Source organism: Equus asinus, chromosome 21, assembly GCF_041296235.1.
Source record: "Equus asinus isolate D_3611 breed Donkey chromosome 21, EquAss-T2T_v2, whole genome shotgun sequence".
NCBI lineage: Eukaryota > Metazoa > Chordata > Mammalia > Perissodactyla > Equidae > Equus > Equus asinus.
In genome coordinates, this window is record NC_091810.1 from 63,864,358 (window position 1) to 63,879,497 (window position 15,140).

Consider the following 15,140-nt stretch of genomic DNA (forward strand, 5'->3'; position numbering starts at 1 on the left):
AGATGAGCAATCATCAGATTCCTTGCCATGGTGCTCTTTGTGGAATGCCACATGTTCTTTGACACATTGGTAAGTTTACTGTCATCATATGACTTGAAGACTAGGAAGTCACGTCTTGTGTATATCCAGTACGCTTTCAGAAACACTTGCCCCTGAAAAGATAAGTTATGTAGGCAAGACTGGGATTTTTTAAAAGGGTGATGGGTATTTCCTTAGTTTATTTGACAAATAATTATATATATTATAATTATATAGAATTATATAGAATTACTATATATATACTATATATATGTAGTGCTTGCCATGTTGCCAGACACTTTTCTAAGCATTTTACAAATAATAATGTGTTTAATCCTCATAAAAATCCTGAGAGGTAGATGCTTTTATTACCTGATTCGTTTGTTTCTTATATGCTTGTTCTCTATCCAAGTGGCAGCTGTAGTCACATGTTTGTAGCTGCTTCTAGTTTAAGAAAAATTCTTTGGAGAAAACCTCATAACTGACAATTCTGTCCCTTAGCTGACGTCTCCTCTTCCTCCCTAGAAAATTGGGGAAGTTCCACCTTTATTTAAGCTCAGCGGCAAAACACCATCTGTTTGCACAGGCGCAGATCTGACAAGGTCAGACCAGACTGGAAATGATTTTGCGTCAGGATCCCTGAGAGTCTGTGGAATTTCAGCCCACTCTGTCCTCCGTTTGGGATTCTGTGTTCCCCAGAGAACATATGTGCGCCCGCCGCCACCCGGGGGGACCTGGAGGACCTCCAGGCGGTTTGGCTTTTGGACTCAGTGTTGTGGTCACGGTGGATCATGTTGCCTGGAGGCTCTGGAGCCTGTGCTGGGGGAACAGTTGAGATTTTAATCTCGTTTTGCGTGGCGTTTTTGGTACGTTTGACCCTTTCAGGTTAGTTTAATTAAATGCCAAATAGAGCTAGCCAGCAAGTGGATTTTGTTTTGGAAATGTGTCTATTTTTCTTTGTGGTTGCCTGATCTGATTGCCCGTTTATCATTTTGGCTTTATTCTTGGATTCGTGCCTGGGACTCATTGCCCGGCCTGCTCTGTCTTTGCTCGCCAGCCCTGAGATACGCTGACTTGGTGGCTGTTATGCTCCTACTCAGGTTTTGGTTTCCTGCCAGTCTGGGAGGCTTGGGATCCCATGCTGGGGGAAGGTATTCAAGCAATAAAGCCAAAGCTGGGTGTGAGAAGGCGGATGAAGCAGGTGTGGGGGAACCAGAGAGAGTGAGCGAGCCAGCTGCCCACAGCGGCCGGAAGAGGCAGGATACGAGATCTCCCCTTGGTGAAACCCATCAGGCCTGTGAGAATTCTCTGGACAGTAGTGTTTGAACATTCCTCTTTCTGCTCCTCTCCTTCCCTTCTCCTAGGTGTTCGCTGCCTACGGAATCCTTTGAGGAGAAATTACTCCTGGGCAGTCTTGGTTCGAGGGTTTTAGCAGACATCTCACCTTTGACTTCCAGTCTGAATATTCGACATTTCCTGACCCACCAGTGTTCCCTCCCACCCACGCCCCTGCTTGTAGAAAATTGTTTAAAGTTGAAACCCCTTGTTCTGAAGTGGAGGATTTAGTATGCTGCTATGTTTCTGAGAGAGGCAGGATAGTGTAGTGGTTAGGGGCCACATTGCCTAGATTCACATAGTCTCAGAGAGATGATACAAGAATGATACGAGGTTGCCTGCTCACTTATACTTATTTCAGAAGGTTCTGTGCCATGCAATAAAGCAAGAAAAGGAAATGAGAAGCAATTAGAGGAAGAGAGAGTAGTCCTTCTCAAAACCTATGCCTCGGTTCCTCACCTTTAGGAAGGGGTAATAGTACCTACATCAGAGGGTTAGACAAATCTTAGCAATTGTTATCTTCTCTACCTTCCCCGCTCTCCTCCACAGAGGGATCATGAGATGAAAGCTGTGGAGATTTTTGTCTTTTTTTCCCCCAGGGCTGTATTCCTGGCACCTAGAATGGTGCCTGGTACTAAGTAGGTGCTCAGCATATCTGTGGAATGAGTAGTGTAGGAAAGACCATGTGAATATACCTTGCTATGTCCTCTTGTATTCCATGCATCTTTGGAACAGAGAGGGGATCAAGGAGGAAGGGCATGGAACTGGAAGTGTTGGAAAAGTTCAAGAACTGATAAATCCTCCATCTTTCTACATGCACTCAGCTTTCTGATCGTTGAGCTGGCTGTTCTTCACTGCCGCCTGTGGAATCTGAGACTTCATGGAAGGATGCCCAGGGCACTGGTGACTGACGTGGCTGGGGGAGGGTGGGTGGGAGCATACTGCATTAGGACTGGCAAGGAGCAACCTCTTAGATAGCACTCTTCACATGCCACGCCCATCATTAACGTGCTTTATGTACATTAGCTCATTTAAGCCTTAGCACAGCTCTGTGCACCGTTGGGAAATGGAGCCACTGAGACTTGTCCAAGATGATGCAGTATTATAAATATTTATTAAATACCTTTTCTTTTGGTGCCAAGCATTTATGCTAGGCCCCGAGGAGCCAGCAGTGAAGAGACCTGTTGTGGTTCCTGTCCTCGAGGAGTGTACAGTCCAGTGAGTGGACAGTTTAACAAATAATCCCATAAATAATTACAAAGATTGATGCCTTGTGAGAAATACTGGGGAGAGAGTATGCTGTGGGGTGGAGTGACAGGGGGCCTGGTGTAGATTGGTGGGGAAGAGAAGGCTTCGCTGAAGGGCAGACACTTATAAGGTGAGATCTCTTAAAGGACAAGTAAGAACTAGCCAGACTGAGAGTAGGGACCAGGTTTCCAGGTAGTGGGAACAGCATCTGTTCAGTGATGCTGAAACAGTAGACACTCTGAGTCAATAAAGATGTGGAAACTGGTAGATGGCCACGGTGGCAGGAGCAGAGGGAATAAGGAGGAGATTGACTGAGAGGTGAGCTGAGTTGCATCATGCAAGATCTTTAGGCCCATTAAAGATTTGGGATTTTATATTGAATGCAGTGGGAAGCCATTTAAGGGTTTTAATCAGGAGTGCATGGTGATCTCATTTACAGTTAAAAAAAAATCATTATGTTGAGTAGAGGGAAAATGGATTAGTAGTAAGTGAGAATGGACGTGGGGAGATAAGCAAGAAAACTTTATGCTTTGACTACAGGGTTTAAAAGTGTATCCAAAATCCATATAATCACTTCAATAGATGCTGAAAGACATTTTACAAAAATCAATATCTATTTTTATTAAGCTTTTGATTTTGAAATATTTTTAGGTTTATAGAAGAGTTGCAAAAATAGTAAGAACATTCTCATATACTATTCCCTCAGCTCTCTCTAATCAACATTTATTTTTAATTAGCACTCCTAATAAATTAGGAATGGATACTGCTTTATTATATTGAAGTATATCTCTGGAACAAGCAGCCAGCATCATACTGAATGGTAAATACTAAAAGTGTTTCCGTTTAAGACAGGAATGATACAGGGTTGCCTGCTCACTTATACGTATTTCAGAACACTATATGCCATGCAATAAGGCAAGAAAAGGAAATGAGAAGCAGTTAGAGGAATCCTTCTCAATACCTGTAACACCCAAAAGAGTCAGTTGAAAAACTCCTAAAACTGAGCAATTAATGAAATGGTAAAATTATGAAATAAATATCTAAAAATGTATACCAATGTAATAGAGATAAATAATTGCTACTTAAAGCAACTAACTGCAGTGGGTTTGACCCCTATATTGTGTAATTTCTCCTTGGAGGACCAGCCTGAGAATTGGGGAGATATAAGGATCTCGGAGAACAATGGGTCTGGTATGAGGAGAGGCCAAAGGCTGAGTAGAAAAACCGACTAGTGAGAAATTCCTCATGGTGGGCACAGTCTGAAGACAAGGAGGTGGAAATTTCAGCAGAGGCAGGTCTGCAGACAAGAAGGGACAATGCTATAATAAATGATTTGTTTTTTAAAGTTTCATTTTTTACCTTTGTTGTTATATAGAAATACAGTTTTAAAAATAGTTTATCATATTGCTAAGGTCTTTTTTTTTTTTTTAAAGATTGGCACCTGAGCTAACAACTATTGCCAATCTTCTTTTTGTCTTTTTTCCTTCTTCTTCTCCCCAACGCCCCAGTACATAGTTGTATATTCTAGTTGTGAGTGCCTCTGGTTGTGCCATGTGGGACATTGCCCTAACATGGCCCGACGAGGGTGCCATGTCCACGCCCAGGATCTGAACCGGCGAAACCACAGGACTCAATTACTCGGCTGGGGCCGGCCTCTGCTAAGGTCTTTTTAGTTGTAGTTGTTTTCTGTTGAAATTTTTCCTGTGCTTTACATAGACATTCATGTTCTTGCCAATTCTTAGAGTTTTTGTTTTTCTTTTATTACTATACTAGCCCTATACTATACTAGGACTTTAGTACTGTTGTTGAATGGAAGTAATGATTGTGAGCATTCTTGTCTTGATTTTACTAGGAAAGCTTTATCATTTTCAGCTTTTACTTTTAGGGTTGCTGTGCGTGTCGGTATGCGCATGTGAGTGCGTGTATGTGTTTTAGATACCTTTTATCACTTAAGGCAGTTTTCTATTTCTGGTTTGCTAAAAGTTTTTTTTTCACTCCTGTAAGTGGATATTAAACATTCACATCATTTTTCTGGATTTCTTGAAATGATCATGGCCTTTCTTCTTAATTTCTTAGAAAAAAATTTTTTTTTTGGTCTTACAATCTATTTTTTCTGATAATGGTTACTGTAGGCCTGGTATATCTGTTTCTGTCCTCTTACTTTTGTTCCTTCTGCCTTAGGGATGTGTTTGGATTAAAAAAAAATCTATTTATTCACAGTACCTGTTGTTTAACTGCCAAGCATAGTTCATTTATATTTTTTGTGATTATTGATATATTTGGACGTATTTGTGCCATTGTAATCACTGGTTTCCGTTTGTCCCATTGTTTTCCCCTTGTCTTTTTTGAGATAGATTGAATTTTTTATTGCTTTGTCTATATACCATTTTTTCTTTCTGCTGGTTTGGAATTTACACACTATTATTTTATGGGCTTTCCTTGAAATTTTTCAATGCATATTGAGCTTTAAAAAGTGTAAAGTTGGAGCCAGCCCCATGGCTGAGTGGTTAAGTTTACCTGCTTTGCTTTAGCGGCCCAGGGTTTCGCCCATTTGGATCCTGGGAGTGAACATGGCACCGCTCATCAGGCCACGCTGAGGCAGCATCCCACATGTCGCAACTAGAAGGACCCACAACTAAAATATACAACTATGTACTGGGGGGATTTGGCGAGGAAAAAAAAGCGTAAAGTTAACTGTTTCAGTCCCCTTCCCAAACCCAGTTAAAAGTTTCAGTGATCCCTCCTATCTTACATGCTGTTGTTCATTATTTTAATTCTGTCCTTTAAAAAATTGCACAAGTTAGACTTTTTATTCTTTTAGCATTTTATTTTATTTTTTATTATGTTTTTGTTTACCTGTAAAGGTATCTCCTTCTTATTCTTAAAGAACTTTTCTGGGCACACGATTTACAATTGACAGCTATTATTCTCTCCGTGTTTTGATGGTGTTGTCCTCTGGCCGCTGCTGTTTCTGTGGAGAAACATGCTGTCATTCTGATTGTCATTCCTTTGTAGAGGATCTGAACTTTCTCTTTGACTGCTTTCAAGATCTTCCCTTTGGTGTTTGTGGTTTCTCTCTGATGTGAGTAGCTGTGAATTTCTTTTTATTTGTAATGCTTGGGATACACTGGAACCCATTTTGGAAAATTCACAGCTGTTATTTGCTTCATTATTGCCTTTCCTTCATTCTCTCTGTTTGGTTGCCTGGTACTCTAATTAGATCAATGTTTGACCTCCTGACCTCCCAGCATCCCTCCTCCGGTTTCTATCTATCTTCTGTCATAGCCACACTTTTGGTAGTTTCTTTGAATATATCTTTCAGTGTACTTCCTCTCTTTTTAGCAGTTTCTAATCTGCTGCTTTACCCATCAAGAGAGTCTTTTAATTAAAAAATTGTAATTGTCATTTCTGGAGGATGGGTTTGCCTGCTCTTTCCTGATAGTCTCTTGTTAACTGCACATCTTCGTGTTTGCATCCTGTATTTGATTAAAGATTTCCAAACAAGTTCTGTATTCTGTGTCTGACAGATTCAATACCTGCCCTTCTGGGAGATCTGAATGCACTGTTTGTTGTTTCTGCTACGCCCCACTCATAGTGGCTTGCCTTCTTTCGAGCTAGGTCATCTTTGATTCTGAACTTGTTGCTTGAACTTATTCTGTGGGAGGCCTGAGGATATACATCAGGGATGCTTACTCCACAGAGGATTTACTTTTGCTTCTTATAGTAGCCAGGGGGCACCACTGATTTGAGACTACTTCAGACCCCTTGAGGGTCTTGGCTTAGTGGGGATCCCAGGTGTGGCTTCTCCTAAGCCTGAGAAAAACCTGGCCCAAGGCTGAGGATCCCAGTAGCATGCTGCTGTCACTTAATCTGCTCTCAAGATGGCCAATCCTGCTGCTCCCAGCTGCCCGCTGCCCTGGCACCATATGGGCACATGTATGCAGCATTCCTAGGAAACCTCCGTGGTTTCCTGTGAGTAGAGTTTAATTACTGCACCAGGAAAATTCCTCAAAACTCCCATTGTCCATGCTACCAGAAGTGAAAGGACTTGAGAATATCTTTTTTCACCTTCACATTTAGTGATAATTCAGCTAAATAGCAAACTAAGGGTTCCAAAATCTTTTCCTTTATATTTTGAAAATATCATTCTTTTGTCTTCTTCCATCCAGTGTTGCTGTTGAAAACTCTGATGTCAATCTCATATTTTTTCTTTATGGGTTTTCTGCTTTTTCTCTTTGGAAGTTTTTAGCTTTTTGTCTTTTTCTTTGATTTAAAATTTTACCGTAACAGATCTAGGTGGGGCTTTTTCTTATTCAGCTTTTTTGGGACTCTGTAAATTCTTTCAATCTAAAGTGTTAGATCTTTCTTTGTGGCCAATTCCTGGTCCTTGTTTCTTTAAATATTTTCTCTTCTCCTTTTATTCTTTTTTTGCTCTCTGGAACTGCTGTGAGATGGATGTTGACACGTCTGTTTTATCACATTTTTTCCATTTTTAAAATCCGTTCGTGTTGCCTTTAGCGAGAGTGCCTTGATCAATCTTCCAGCTCACCAATTCATTCTTCCACCTCATTCTGCTCTCTACCAATCCTTTAAGTGCCCTTTTTCAAAACTTATTTTTCAAACCCAGTGTTTTCAATTGGTGGTTCCAACTGCTTCTTTCTGCTCCACTCCATAGGTCACTGAGGCTGTTTAAAATATTTGTTTTAAGTTTTTGTTCTTTGTTTTCGTTAGGCTTGCTTCTTCCAGTGTAAATTGTCTCATTCTTTTTTGTCCCTCTCATGGCACACATACTTCTCTGATATCTGGTTCTTTTTGCCATTGGCATGTACCTTTTATTACTTGGTAAGGTTTAGCTGCCTTCCTGTTTTCAGGCTGGGAGAAGAGAGACAGCTCAGGCACTTGCCCATCCTCCCCGATAAGATAACCTGTGGGGGCAGGTGCCCTCAGGACTGAAGTGCACTCCTGTTTTTCCCTTCCCTCGCTCTCTTTCCTCCCCATCCTCCCCAGGACTTGACCTGAGTCTTTGTTAACTGTGCCTGGCTGTGGCCTATGGAGAGAGTTGAGGCGGGAAGGAGGAGTGGTCAGGAGCTGGCTGGCCCATTGTGCTTGTTCCTGTTGGTGACCCACCTAAGCCAGGTACTGCCCAGATATCAGGGCAGCCCTTCAAGCTGGTGCTTCTGCTTATCTGGCAGTAATAGTGACATGGGTTGGCCCAGTTACAGGACTTTCCTGGAATCCGCCCCTCCTCTGTGGCTACGTCTGCCGCTAATCTTCTCTGCCTCCAGCCTGTCCCTGCACCTGGGAACCCAGTCACCTCTACTCTCCACTCCAGTCTCTCAGCTCTCTTTCTTTTCTGTGTCATCTCCAGGATTGGATTCCAAGGAGCGAGCCAGAAGATGTGCTGGTTCTCCAGCTTGTCCAGAAGTGGAAGCAGTGATCTGAAATTCGTAGATTTGTAAAGAAAGAATGCCCTCCTTTGCAGAAAATACCAGTAGTTTACGTTTAATTAGTCCTCTGGAATGGGGTCTTTATGCTTGGAACCTGGAGCATTTGATCCCCAAATGGATATAATCTTAAACTATCTCTTGGGGAGTAATGATTGTTTTTATGTCGAGTCTGAAAAATGAGGCAATAACTCTTTATCCTCTACGAAGTGTGATGGCGATCGATCATGTGAGAATCTAAAGGGCGGCCGTGTTTTGAAAGCTTTATGATCAATGATGAATGCTTCGTTTATACGTCTGTCATACAGTTCTTGGAGTTTGAGTTTCTTGAAATTAATGCAGCACTCTTCTTGATGATCATAAACAGGAAGTGTAGAATGTACTAAGCATAATTTCTAGTGCAGTGTGTATATGTGTGTGTAATGGGGATATGGCAGTAATGTGGAGTTATTCTCAGCAATTAATTACTGAGTGCATTCTGAAACACTATTTAGATTTGAGTAGGTTAACTTTCAGTTAATAACACTATATTAATTCACCACATCACCATATGGTTTCTCCTCATCCGTGTTACTTTTTCTGGGTTCTGTATTATGGTTACGCCAAATAATTGTAGTGGTTATATAGTTTGCTTTTGCTTGTGGAACAAATTTGTGTATCTTTTCAGATAACTTAATTATAAGCTTCTTCAGGGCAGGAACTGTGACCTGTTTACTAGTGTATCAGCATGTGGCATATAGTAGGCTTGCTAAATATTTGTGGAAATAGTAAGCATTTTAATCCTCTGTTTTAAAGATGTTCATACTGGCACAGGAAGCTGAGTCAGATGGGTTGATGTCTCAATTAGGACTTGTGTTCAGCTGTTATTAATAGATCTGCATAAAGGTGGAGTCAGCCACTGGTTCTCAAATTTGGCTGCAATTGCAGTCACCTGGGGAGCCTGGAAAAACTACCGGTACCGAGGTCTCACCCCAGAGAGTCTGATTTAATTGGTCTAAATGCGTGCTGGGGAATGGGAGTTGGAAAAAGTCTCCAGGTGTGTTAGTCTCCTCGGACGGCTATAACAAGATACCTCAGACCAGGCGTCTTAAACAACAGAACTTTATTTCTCACAATTCTGGAGGCAGGAAAGTTCAAGATGAAGGGGCTGGGAAGGTAAGTTTCATTCTTAGCCTTCTTCCTTTGGTTTGTAGATGCCCGCCATCTTGCCGTGAGCTCTCACGTCTCTCTGGTGTCTTTGTGTCCCTTCTTATAAGGACGCTAATCCTATTATATCAGGCCCCACCTTTTTGACCTCATTTAACTCTAATTTCTTCCTTCTAGGCCCTGTCTCCAAATACAGTCACATTGAGGGTTAGGCCTTCAACATAGGAATTTGGGGGGCACAAAAAATTCAGTCCATAACACCAGGTGATTCTAATATGTAGCCATTACTTTTGTGTCACAGAAAAGAAGTTTGAGGTAAGTTTTTCAGGGTTGGTTTGGGGGTTCCACAGATTTCAGAGACCCAGGCTCCTTCGAACTTTATGCTTAACCATCCCTGGGGTATGGCCATCTCTGCAAAGTCCAAGAGGAATGTTGGAATTCCAGCCGCAACATCCATCTTCCCAAAAAGCAGGTAGAGGAGAGGAAGGAGTCTAAATCGTCACTGTTCCTCATTAACTAGAGCTTAGTCAGATGACCATACCTAGCTGAAAGGAAGACTGGGAAACGTATTCTGGCATAGTGTATTGGGCCCAGCTAAAAATTGATTTGCTGTCTTGATTTGAGAAGAGAAAATGGATATTTGGCGGTTAGTCAGCTGTCTCTTCCATACTTGGTTGCAGACCATGAGTTAATCAGTGCCAGAGCTGAGGTTGCAGACCCTGTTTCAACCCAGTAATCGTTCCACTGTTCCCAGTAAAAATGGGACATAGATATTGGGAAACACCTGGTGGACTTAGGTGATATGTTTGGAAAATAAGAGAGATTATTTTCCTGTCTCTCTTGGGCTTGCTACATCAACAAGAACTGATTAGCTTGACAATAAAGTAGGGTCGCAGAAATTCATGAATCTTGGAATATACAGATAAATCAGTGTATGGTCACAAATAGGACATGTTTCAGTTCTTATCTTACTGACATTTTGTTAGCATTCGACACAGTTGATCACTCCCCTCCTTACTTAAACATTCTCTTTCTGAGATTCTGGTTTTCCTCTTACTTCTCTGTCTTGTTTTCTCTGTCTCTTTTGCTGTTGATGTTAGAGTTCCTCAAGTCTTATTCCCAGGTCCACTCCTGTCTGCCTTCCTTTCTCCTGCCTGTATACTCTTTTTGTGCAATCTTATCCATGCCTGTGGCGTCGGTGGCTATTTATTTACTGAAGGTGATTTCAACCTTCCATCTCCAGCTCAGACCTCCTCTGGGCACCAGATGCATTCATCCAATTGCTAGTCAGTATGTCTTGGAAGTTTTAAAGAATCTCAAGTGCAACACTCCTGAAACGGACTTCCCAGTTCGTCATCGAGTCTTGTCACTTGTACCCCTGCAGTAATTCTGCCACCTCCACTCTGGTCTAGACTATTGCCAGCTATAACTTATATGCCATAAAATTTACCCATTATAAGTGTACAATTCAATAATTTTTAGTTAATTTATACAATTGGGCAACTGTCGCCACAATTCGGCTTGAGAATATTTCTGTCACCAAAATAATTCCCTCTAGCCACTTTGTCATTAATCCACTCCCTTCCTCAGCCCAGACAGCTGCCGATCTGCTTTTTGTCTATATAGATTTTCCTTTTCTGGACACTTCATACAAAAGAAATCATATATGTAATCTTTTGTATCTGGCTTCTTTCATTTAGCATAATATTTTTGAGGTTCACCTCTGTTGTAGCCTGTATCAGTATTTTGTTCTTTTTATTCTTAGATAGTATTCCATTGTATGGCTATATCACATTTTTTTTTATCCATTCACCAGCTTAGGGACATTTTGTCCTTGGGAACTACCGAGCTAGGTCACATTCTACTCTTTTCTTACCATGAGACACTTATGTAGCTATAGGTCTGCTTTCATTTTAGTGAATATTTTGCTGTCTGTCGGTGCCCCCCATCATTGTGTCTGCCCCTCCCTGCTGATGTATTCTTAGCATTTGGCACACAGTGCCTAGAACATTGTAAATTCGTTTTTTTTAAAGAAATGAGTGAGTTCTTGGGAATAAAAATTTTTGAACCAAAGCTAACTTCCTCAGTAAGTTGGACTTCTATAGGTCTTCTTTAGCTCCCAGTCGAGTCAATGTACCCACAATGCTTTATCCATATCGCAGGACCTTGTACGGCTGACCACATTGAGAACCAGATGAGTCCTTGCCAAAGAATATTTCCATGGCATCTCCAAAAAAAGCACAAATACAGGCTCTTCTTCTAAGTTTTGTCTTGTTGGCATTGTAGTCAGTTAGCTAAACTGCTGAGCCAATGCAATATGAGCATCAGCATCAGATCCGATTTACTGTCTGCATTTAGAAATGTGATGTGTACTTCTGAAAGTTCTTGTTCTGTAACCAGATGGACCTTTAGGCACAGGGATATTGGGACGGTCTGCAAAAGAGGATTTGCCAGCTTTCTGCTTTTGCAGATGTGGGCATCAAGGCTCAGAGTAGGTAAGTATCTTGGCCAAGGTCACAAAAGTGAGAACCAGAGGCTTTCAAAGTGTGGTCCTACCAGCAGCTTCAGCGTCACCTGGGAAGTTGTTAGAAATTCAAATTTTCCTGTTCTACCCCTGACCTTCTGAGTAGGAAGCTCTGGGGGAGGGGCCCAGGAAGCTGTGTTTTAACAAGATTCCAGGTGATTCTTATGCAGCTGAAGTTTGAAAACCATGGGTCTAGGCCACAGTCAGACCTCTTGTTAGCAAATCCCACCTCTTTCCTCTGTGCTGTGTAACCCCTAGGGAAAAACAAAGGCTGCTTTGATCCAGGGACAGTGGTGTTTAGGGCCTGACTTAGTAGGATATTTGGGGGAAAAGCTGAGCCTAGGGGCCTGCCTGTGATCCGAATTGCTTCTCCTGGTCTCCACGGGCCAGCTTCCCATCTCTCTTCCTTTTGGTGGGTTCTAAGCTGGGAATGCCCACCCATCTTTACCTCAGGGCTTTTGCCAGTGTCAGAATCTTTTTCAGTGTGACTTGATGTGTATGTTCAAGCTTCTGGTACAAAGCAGAGACTTGAATCAAGACTCAGCCCATCTCTAGGATCCCCAGGTAAATTCCCTGTGTTGTCGATGGCAAGAATGAAAATGTGAATTTTGAGCATTAAGACACATCTTGATATTTTACAGTTTACTTAAAATAGTCTGAAGTTCTCACCTAAAAACACTGGAAACTCAAGAGTTAATAGAAGCTCAGAAGGTGACGAGGCAATATTCTGAGAGCCTGTATTAATCCTTGTTAGACAGGTCTCAGTTCTTGCTTTTGGTATTAAATCACCTACTCTTTAAAAGCAGATCCAATCTCATCATAGATCAAATCCAAGTGCAGTGCGTCAAACCTTGTGTTCACTTTTACTTATGCTGGTGCTTTATCAGGTGGTCCCTGAGGCAGCAGCCACCGGGCTGGTGGTTCTTAATCTTCAGGTGCTTCATTCAGCCCCGCCTCGGGGCCTCTCTGTGCAACGAGCACCTGCATAATGCTATTCGATGATCTGATTATGCAGGAACTCGAGGCCAGGCGATTGTGTAACTTTTCTTTAAATCTTTCTTGAAAATACTTCCAAAGTGACAGAGCCAAGAAATGCACTGCCTGGACTGTTGGGATTTAGGAACTGGGCTGTGGCTCTTTCAGACCAAGACAAAAAGGAGATCGGCTCACCCTTAAGTAATATATTCTGCTTGGTTGTATGGGCACGTGGGTTCTCAGATGTTTGCTGAATGAATGATTAGGGGGAAAAGCTTAAAAGACTAGAAGAAAAACAGGGTGATGAATAACACTGTGAGGTTTTATCCTGACTCTGATTTTGCACTGGTTCTGATACTTTAGGGTAATTTAGGGAAACTTTGAAATTCACATTCCTGATTTCCTGACCTCATCCACAGAGACTGTGATTCTCTAGATGTGGGTAGGGAGTCAGGAATCCATACTTTTACCAAGCTGCCCGCCTGATTCAGAAGCAGAAAGTAGCTCACTGAAACTGTAAGAAACGTTCTTTTTAGAAGACAGACATTAACGTTCTGGTTTTAAAACTCTACTTTATTGGTTGTTTTAAAATTTAATTTATGGATTTTTTTTACTTCAGAGATGTTTTTATTTTTTATTTAGAAATGTGTGTCATACTTAATGGTTTTGCCTCTCGTCATGCCCTCCCCACCTAACAGTTTAAAAGTATTCACCGATATTTTCTCATAATACTAATAACAGAAAATTGTTATATAATACATATGGTATAATTATAAAGTATATATAATTATATTATAATTAATTATATATCATATATTACATTATTAAAAGTAATCCTATGTATTTTTTAAAAAAATTTGTCTTTATCATACTAGACGTTTATTTTGCTATACGGTGTAGTTAAAGAATTAGAACTGTAAAATTTCTACTTTCGAATGTTCGATGGTTCTTTTAGCTGTTTTGGAAAATGTTCCATGCACATTTAAAAAGTCCTATTTTTCCTTGGGGCATATAATTTGTAAAACTTAAAACTTGTGATTGTAGTGCTTTGAATTTATATTCTTATGTTTTCTGCATGTCTGTCAAATACTGGGTGATAGGAGGATTCTAAAATCTCCCAATGTGATTGTGTTTGATTTTCTTCTTATATGTCTATCAGTTTGCTTTATGTGTTTTTGACCCTATGTTTTTGGATCTTTGCAGTAGAAACTGTATTTTAATCAACACACAACATCTTAATGATTTAGAGCCATGGGCTACGAAGCCGGATTGCCTAGGTTAAAATCTGGGCCCGCCCATCATTTTCTCTGTGTGTAAGATCTTGAGCACGTTGTTAACTTTGCCTGAAGTTTTTTGTCTGTAGAAAGAGGTTCTGATCACATCTACTTCCTGGGATTAGCGGGAGCTATAAACGAGTTAATATGTGCAGCACACAATGTATGACACAGAGAAAGTGCCCTGTAAACATTAGCAATGATTTTTTTTTTAATGATTGGCAACAGATGTTAGCTCAGGTGCCAATCCTTTTTTTTTTTTTTTTTTTTTTAGCTTCTCTCCAAAGCCCCCCAGTACACAGTTGTATATGCTAGTTGTGAGTGCCTCTGGTTGTGCTGTGTGGGATGCCGCTTCAGCATGGCCTGATGAGCGGTGCCATGTCTGCCCAGGATCCAAACCAGTGAAACCCTGGGCCGCTGAAGCTGAGCATGCGAACTTAACCACTCGGCCACGGGGCTGGCCCCAGCAATGATTTTTATGAATGGTTTAGTTCGTATAGCTTTAAGATGCCTGAAGGCTAGCATAGTGGTTCTGCTGTAGACAGACCACATTATGGTAAATTTTTCTGATATATTGGGGTTGAACTTGTTGTAGTGCACACCTAATATGTTTAATGATGGGTGGAGTGCTTATGTAATAGAGTATATTTGTCCCCTGGTTGGTGATGAACCTTGGGGCCCTCTGACAATTTAGGACTTTCTGGAGTATGTTGGAATCTCTTTCTCTTCCTGGTTTGGGGGATGGTGGTGGCAGTGGTGGAAATCTCTGGTCGCACATGAGTAGTAGGTAGCTGAGAGATGTGAGAAGGCGCCTGCATTTCTCCAGCCACGGCCACAAATTCTGTGAGTTGAGAGGATTCCAAACTTTAAAGCTTGGCTAGGATCGAGGTTGCCTGCCGATGCTCTGCCTTGGAACCTGTTGTGAGGTTTTGGCCCTAGGATCCAGCATCTTCTTTTTCAGGAAGTTTGGTTATCGTGAGAGAAATTCCGCAAGATTTATTCTTCTCTTCCAAGCCAGAAACTCTAAGGGTTTTGAATGTGAACTCTTCTGAGGTGGGGAGGCCACAATGATCAAGGTGTTACAGGTCCACCTGGGGATGCGTAGACATTCTTTTTTTTTTTTTGAGGAAGACTAGCCCTGAGCTAACATCTACCAATGCTCCTGTTTTTGCTGAG

At 41.4% G+C, this 15,140-nt stretch overlaps 1 protein-coding gene across 5 annotated transcripts in view; it reads left to right on the plus strand.

Annotated features, from left to right (window-relative positions):
• The window catches only part of OSBPL10 (oxysterol binding protein like 10), a 291,181-nt gene that overhangs the window by 75,607 nt on the left and 200,434 nt on the right, over positions 1-15,140 (plus strand). Inside the window, exon 1 of one of the 5 annotated variants that reach the window (XM_070492567.1) lies at positions 8,254-8,274. The exons of 3 other annotated variants lie outside the window; for them this stretch is intronic. In XM_070492567.1, coding sequence (XP_070348668.1) covers positions 8,273-8,274 — 2 coding nt within the window. In that variant the 5' untranslated portion in view covers positions 8,254-8,272. Of the gene's footprint in view, positions 1-8,253; positions 8,275-8,855; positions 9,201-15,140 lie in introns of those variants that run through there. One more of the 5 variants, XM_044753888.2, reaches the window with a different exon arrangement.